Source organism: Pieris rapae, chromosome 9, assembly GCF_905147795.1.
Source record: "Pieris rapae chromosome 9, ilPieRapa1.1, whole genome shotgun sequence".
Taxonomy (NCBI): Eukaryota; Metazoa; Arthropoda; class Insecta; order Lepidoptera; family Pieridae; genus Pieris; species Pieris rapae.
Genome location: NC_059517.1, coordinates 4,615,300 through 4,622,944, shown reverse-complemented (window position 1 = coordinate 4,622,944; position 7,645 = coordinate 4,615,300). Strand labels below are relative to the sequence as shown.

At 30.9% G+C, this 7,645-nt stretch overlaps 1 protein-coding gene across 1 annotated transcript; it reads right to left on the bottom strand.

Annotated features, from left to right (window-relative positions):
- Positions 1 to 395: 395 nt before the first annotated feature.
- LOC110998445 lies at positions 396 to 1,643 on the bottom strand. Its single transcript, XM_022267104.2, has 2 exons — positions 1,391 to 1,643; positions 396 to 645 (listed from the first exon to the last, which is right to left on the bottom strand). Exons 1-2 carry the CDS (start codon positions 1,580 to 1,582, stop codon positions 505 to 507), a joined length of 333 nt encoding a protein of 110 aa, XP_022122796.2. The 5' UTR covers positions 1,583 to 1,643; the 3' UTR covers positions 396 to 504.
- Positions 1,644 to 7,645: the final 6,002 nt, after the last annotated feature.

Genomic DNA, 7,645 nt, shown 5'->3' with positions numbered 1-7,645 from the left:
TAATCGCTCTCCAAAAATTTTAAATTTTCACTATATTTTTCAATGAAAACTTGATTGTTGTTGCCCGACACATTCACAGTATTGTATTGATTTTAGTATTCTAATGAAAGTAAATAGTATTCAAATGTATCTCACTAGCAATGTAATACAAAACTTTGCTGGTTTATACCAAAATAGACGTTTAGAATTGAATCAAAAAGCATACTATTTTTTGATAACAATGACTTTGAAACTTGGATATTTTCTTTGGTATTTGGTATAAAATTAATTTGTTTTCATTTTCTTTTAATCCGTTTTATTTATAATAATTACTATGTAGGTTAAAAACATTGTATTCTATATACTGAATTATATTTAATCCTTCAAAATTACGTATATAAATCAAAATATAGCGCTGCTTGAATAGTCTGTATTTCTGAATTTGAATAGTTACGATAAAACAGATACATACAGAAACCACTTTAAATTATTATATACATCTATGTTATTACAGAATGTTTTATATTAAACATAAAATTCAATTTGATAATTTAAACTGCTACCGCGAGCGCTCTTCAGTCGGATGTTAGCAAATGAAGTTCCTACTCCTCCCGCTGTAATGGTGGCCAAGGCTTCGGTGTGGTCCAGGTCTCTTGCAATTATTCCCTAACAACAAACATTGTTTGAATTATTAACTATTCCTACAGGAAAATATAAGGGTAATATTCCTTCAGCTTATAATACACATTTACATACTAATATAAAACAAGTTCACAGTTAATATGAAAACTTATAATAAATATTTGAAGGCCATTATATTAAAAATCCAATAAAAGCAAGAATAGCTTCGTGTTTCTGTAGTTTTCAAATAAATAGTAAGGCTCTTGAATAACAGTGAGGATCGTTTGTTTTAATCATAACATCACATTGAAAATTTTTTTTTATCTTATGTCCAGGTTGATTTTATACGTTAGAAAACGGATTTTTTACCTTTGTACTTATTAAAATATTGTATTAGTAATATTTAATTAAACAAAAGATACCGAGAGACAAAGAAAGTAGATTTTGAACCATATAAATTTAAGTTAGCTAAAAAAGTTCGTGACTTGATTTCGCTGTGGGGCATACACTTAAATAAATAACATAAAACATAAAAATATAATATAATAAACTAATCTTAAAATTTAATTATTAAAAAATATTATTAAAAGAAGTCCCTTTAGGCAAGGTTCCGAAGATACTGGCAGCGTTCTCCCTTTGAATAGCTAGACTAATTCTTTGTGCGAGGTAGCTGCCAGCTCTTCATTCTCCTGTGATGTCGACTAACCTTTTTGAAAATTTCCTTAAAAGCCTTATAGCTAAGACTAATTTAAAATGATGAAATTTACATATATTCAAACAATCAACTCACTTTTATTATTTGTTGTCCCGGATCGGAATAGAAGATTTCTTTTACCCTCTTTTTAAACGGTATAGCCATATATTCAGCTTTCTGCTGCCACACCAGCCTTCCATTGTAGCTTGTACCGAGTATCAAATCACCGGCAAAGCATGACGATAAAGACACTATTAAAACAAAACTTAGAAGTAATAAATATCTCATCTTAGCAAATCTCTTGTGTCACGTACGAGATGAAAACTATTTATGAACGTATTGAAGACTTAATATATGTATAAATATAATAACGAGAGATAACGTCAAGTAAAACAAGTCGCAGTGATAAGAGAATGATGATAAGGTATTGTCAATTTAATATTGTCGTGTTCATCGTTTTACACCGTTGAATAATTTTGTTTTCGTGCTACAGATCTTAATTCAATCAATCATTTGTAAACAGAAAATTACATTTGTACGTTCCTTTATACAGTTTACGTATCTTCTATAGAAATTTCTTCCCACAACTCAACTATTTCGGAAACCTTTTACTGTATAAGCTGTGGAATACGCGTCCTAATTCTATTCAACTAGCTCTGTAACGTCTCTTAACTAATCACTGTCCCTTTAGTTGACCTTGTAATATAATTCGGATTATAATTGCGATTCTTTAGAAATCCTGGAAGTTGTGTGTGATCAACTGAGCAGTTGCTGTATAGTATTGCTGTGTAGTTGTTTCCTACATACAATTTCGAATAGAACTTGTATTTTATTGCCCGCTCCGTATTGCAATTTTATATATTAAATATTTAAAAAAAACCATATAATTGTTTTTTTATAGAACATAGAACATTTGCCCCCAAACGGGTAGGAGGCTCACCTGATGTTAAATGATACCGCCCATGGATACTATCAATGCCAGAGGGCTCGCGAGTGCGTTGCCGGCCTTTTAAGAATTGGTACGCTCTTTTCTTGAAGGACCCTAAGTCGAATCAAAAATTTTTTGATGCTTCAATTAGCGTAAATCTCCAATCATTTGCCTGTGTTAAAAAACCTGATAATGCCTGGCACTACCATCCAAGTAGGGTATTTTGTAGTTATTTCAGTAAAGTCTATCCATTAGGTGTATAAGCAGTAACCACGCAATATTAAGATCTAATCAGACGTAACAACTGACACGCAATGCCGAAATTTGTGACGCAGAATTGTTCGGATATCTTAAGTTTCATACAATTTTGTGAATGTTGACATAATTGATGCGTCAATCTTAATATTAAAGGCAAATGAAGTAGCAAAAATAAATATTTTATGTTTATTATATTAGGTTTGATTTCCACCCAAATATATGTTTCTTGAGATTAGTTTGTTTATATTACAATAAGATGAAACACTTAAGTACATTTTCAACGGGACAGCAATGAAAAGTACCCTACTGTATCGGATATCATATATCGTACACAAGAAGAATTTAGTTATTTTTCGTACCGTAAAATAAAAAAAATCGTGTACCTTTTTTAATAAAAGTAAAAGCTGAGACGTATGCCCCCGTTTTTCAGAGACCACATTCGTATCTTAATAAAATAAAAATACCAGGTCGCATGCGTGAAATGAAAGCAATGCGTCTCAATAAATATAATACGAGTCTTGATTCAGAGTAACTCAAATCTCAAAGAAATAAAATTTAACGTATTATATTGTAACAAAGGAACTTACAAATATTCAACTGATGCAACGCCATTTCCGGCTAATTAATATATCTACCGATAGTAATATAGGATAGGAATAATTATGATTCATGGTTCTTAAGAATAGTTTTCACCTGTTAACATTATAACTAGTAATTTTATGTTTGTTACTTTAGTGAAGCACTATTTGCACTTGAACCTTAGTATCCCTTTTTTCTTTCTCGTTACTAGGGTTGACTGAAAGAGATGATAGCTTGTTAGCGATAAAGCCGACCGTTGACTCCTTAATAATTTGTGTTACCAGCTTTATTATATATAAATATATGTAATAAAGTGTATATAGTTAATAATTAAAACAATATATTTATTAATTAACTATATGACAAATAAAAATTGGTTTCATGGTAGATACTGAATACTTCCAACTATCATTCCAAAAATCGTATGTTCAAATTCAAACCCGAGCTGTGTACCAATGGGCTCGAAAGGTAGGAAAAGGTATATTGGATTATTGGCAAATGTTATGCGAATTCAATATCAGTTACATTTTAAGTTTTCAGAATAAGGTGTCAAATAATGGTACTCCAATTCCTATATAAATAGAATTGCAATACCTTTAAATTCTTTAACTTACTTATATTACATAACTAAACATAAAAGCAATATCAAAGTAACATTTAAATCTGCTTTTATATTCTAAATTTAAAAGTGCTTCCTACAACTAGCGATCTAAATGTACTAGTATCGTCATATACTCGTACGCGAAAGCATAAGTGCACGGTCTTGTCGATATCTAGAACTTTGGCTCGTGAGCAATCTGTTTACGTAACAGCCGTTATGCCGAAGAGGGTTCCCGTAGTAGACGTTAAACATATTGCCTCATAAATCGTAAGAATCCCAGCCAGCTATACATCTGTAACGGTGTCGATTTGACTACGTTTTCTTTACGATTCCACGATTGCGCTGTTTAGATTCAATATAGATAGGTAATGTGTGCTTGTTGATTTTATTGCGAATACCTTGATTTTGTAAGTATATTACAAATCGGATAAGTGTTATCCACTTACCCATATGTTAACCACTTACGAATAGTTTGTTATACTTTATGTTGTTATGTTTAACTGCATATGTTACAGCACCTTCGTATATTACATATTGAATAATATTCCTTTCTTTTCCATTCCTTCCTTGACTTTAATTAAATGTATAGTCTATTAAAAACTCTATAAAAAAGAAAAATCTTTCTATGCATTTGTAGAAATAACACTTAGTACGGTGACAAAATTGACATATTTTGGATACTAAAATCTACAACGCACGCAAGGCCACCAAACGGCAATGTATCAATGAATAACATTTTTTTTATGTTTCATATTTGTATGTGCTCTAAATTAATGTCATTTTGTGTTTGTTTTTACCAATGTATCAGTGTGCCGAGCGTTGGCAAACATTATCAATAAACAAAATAAAAAAAACATTGAGAGAAACAGATATAATGCATGAATTAACAAGAAGAACCAAAATAAAAATGGTCTAATGCAGTAGAAGTAGGTTAAATACAGTTTCATAACTTTATTGAAGATTAGATAGGAATATAATGGTTGCTCATCGCACGCGTTACAAATGTTGCAAAATTGCTTTTGTTGCTCGATAAATTAGAAATACTTGAGGGGCAGCGGTGAAGTTTTCTTTTGTTCAAATTCTGGGAGATGCTTTTATTTTCGCAACGTAACTTTATTTTCCATACTAAACCATAAAATCGTAACAATTCTGCAATAATCTTTGTGGATGAACAGTGAAATTGTTCACTTCGTTAATTAAGTACCCCGATGATCATTATTTTTGTTTATTCTGGACAAGAGACTAGTCCCCATAATGACCAAACCTGTTGTCATTAAATTTATAAATTATGTATTTATTGAAGATATATATAACGTCACCAAACATAATCCTTTCATTCTCCTATAAACACTCCAATATTTCTCTGAGACTTTAGCAAATCTTCTTTCTCGTCGAATTAGGTACCAAGTTAAAAAAGAGGTCTATTGAATTAACTCCTATGGAATTTTAACCCTGCAAAGTGCCCGGCTGGTCTAGTTCTGACCAGAGAAAAATATTTTAATTTTATACTTTATTCACTTACTTTTAGCGGTTTGCCCAATATTTGCGAAGAAACATCAACCCTTACCGAGAATTCAGGCACTTTGCACATTGTTTTGTATCTTTAAAACTACATTATATCAAAGCAAAGTTGAGTGCCGAAATTATAATTTAAAAATATGTTTAAACTGAATAAAGATAATACAGATTTTTAAGTCTTAAGATGATGTCCACTATATCAACCGTTTACAGAGTAAATTTTACAGTATGTGAATTTAATAATTGAGTTAATTAAGTTTTTAATAATATAGTGTGTATCTGCTTTAACTGAATATTTTAGTTATTATTAGGAAATAACGCTAAAACTTTAAAAAAATTATAACAAAGCAGTAATGGTGTAGTGCCTTCAGAGGCTGTCAGCCTCATCACTGCGGTCCTATGTTTGATCACTATGGTGTTTTTGTCTTTGCCTTTAGCTCCCGCTTGAACGGTAAAGGAAAACATCTTGAGGAAACCGGCATCCCTACCTAACCTAAAAAATTTACTGCGTATGTCAGTTGTAACAGGCTGCCTATAAAGGCCTATTAGAAAAAAACAAACGAAACAGATATGCAAATATGTGGCCTATGCCTATAAGGTTGGTACGCCCCTCGCAATATACAAAAAAATCTTTTTAAGTATATACATTATTTTTGTATCAGCGGGTTTTCTGTGATTCCTGTGGTTATTTCCTTCTCTTATAACGTTCATTACAAGGTATTGCATAATATAAAAGCTATTTACAAAAACGGTACTTAAAGAACTGTAAAAATTCGCCTATTAATGCAGTCTCAACAACTTTTCTTATTACTGCGACGGGAATGAAGCACTGAAAAACTTATTTACTGGAGACGATAAAACAATGAAACATCAATTCATTTAAGGATTCCGAGGGCTTTTATGTTCTTTGAAAAATTTTATATGATATATGTAATGAATAGAGTTATAAAGGCGGGATATACTGAAAGTTCTGCTCCTTTGACACATGCAACTTAATGATTTTTTAACCATGCGGCACGGTTTATACATGCGGCATATATGTGTTGTGTTTATTACCTAACTTACCTTCCAACCTTAAATATAAGAATGTTAATCCGATACTAACTGAGAATCGAACAGTATTTGGTATAACAATAATAATAGTAACAATCCAGTTCAATCGTAAATGGGTATTTTCCTCACATCTGTTCCTTTGATCAATTTATATAGAAATATATGAATTGCCTGGGCCTGACACAAGTTATCGATTTTCGGGTACATGGTAAGACATGCCGGAGTTTTCTTACGATGCTTCTTCGTACACGTATTAAATGCGTATGTATAAAACAAATATTTTTAACTCGCCTCTTGGGTTACGAGTGGCACGCAAGCCCATTGTAATCAATTCGATAATGATATCTTTAAAAGAATACACAATAGAAATCTATGGAGGTAACGTGGACTGTGTTGTGTGAGTAGTACTGACAGCACAAAAATAATATCTCTTTAACATTATAAATTATAATATTGAAGATATACTGAAATAGGAATTGCATTTTTAGTTCTGCGATTTCTGTGGGAAACATATTTTTCTTAGCGTCGTTGACAGTGTTTTGGTATTTACTAATTAATATAAATGATTCTGAGAAGTGTAAAATAGTATTAATGTCTTTTTATATAGGTACGTGATGTTTTTTCAGAAACTTACCGATCGTAAAGGACAAATCTTATATACAAAGTGGATGGCATAACTCAGACACAGAATTATTATTTTACCGATTATCTCTTAACAATATATATGTACAAATTATAATTAAATTATACTCCTAATAGTTCATAATTGTAATTATATACAAAAATGGGCTATACGTTGTTGTGTGAAAGAAACTTATCCTTATATTTTATATTGCAAATATTCATGATAGTAATACCTATTAAAATTATCAATAAAAAACTCAATTTAAGATGTACCTAAGAATAATAACAAAAAATAAACTGTAACTTCTTTACAAAATATTAAATCATTGTAAAAAATAACATGTTGTCTATACGTAGAAACCTTCTCAGAGTAGTGTCTCATAAAAAGTATTCATTTCGTAATGATGAAAGATCTAAACATATTTTTATTACGAGCCCGTTTCAAAACATAAATAGTTGAAAATTGTGATAACTGAAACGGAAAAAGAGCACCAGTGCATATAATTTTGGTACTTGTACAGCTAAACTTTCCTGAAAGTTGAATACGAAATTTTCAATTTATCGCACACTATAAAATGCAGCAAGTGTCGAGGTGTAGGTTAATATTATCTCGCTTACATACTCACAATAATGGTCACGTAGAACGTATTCAATTTGAGTTAGGAAATTTATAATATACATTTTTATCTATCTTTGTTACTAGAGTAAAACAAAATTGTTAATATTTAGCACACAATAAGAAGCGTGAATACATACATATACCGATTTAGTCGGTGCCCGGGTTCTGCAA

Coding starts and splice junctions, on each gene's coding strand:
- LOC110998445 (XM_022267104.2), bottom strand. CDS start 1,582: ATGAGATATTTATTACTTCTAAGTTTTGTTTTAATAGTGTCTTTATCG. Junction 646..1,390: donor CGGGACAACAAATAATAAAA/GTGAGTTGATTG, acceptor GTTTGTTGTTAG/GGAATAATTGCAAGAGACCT.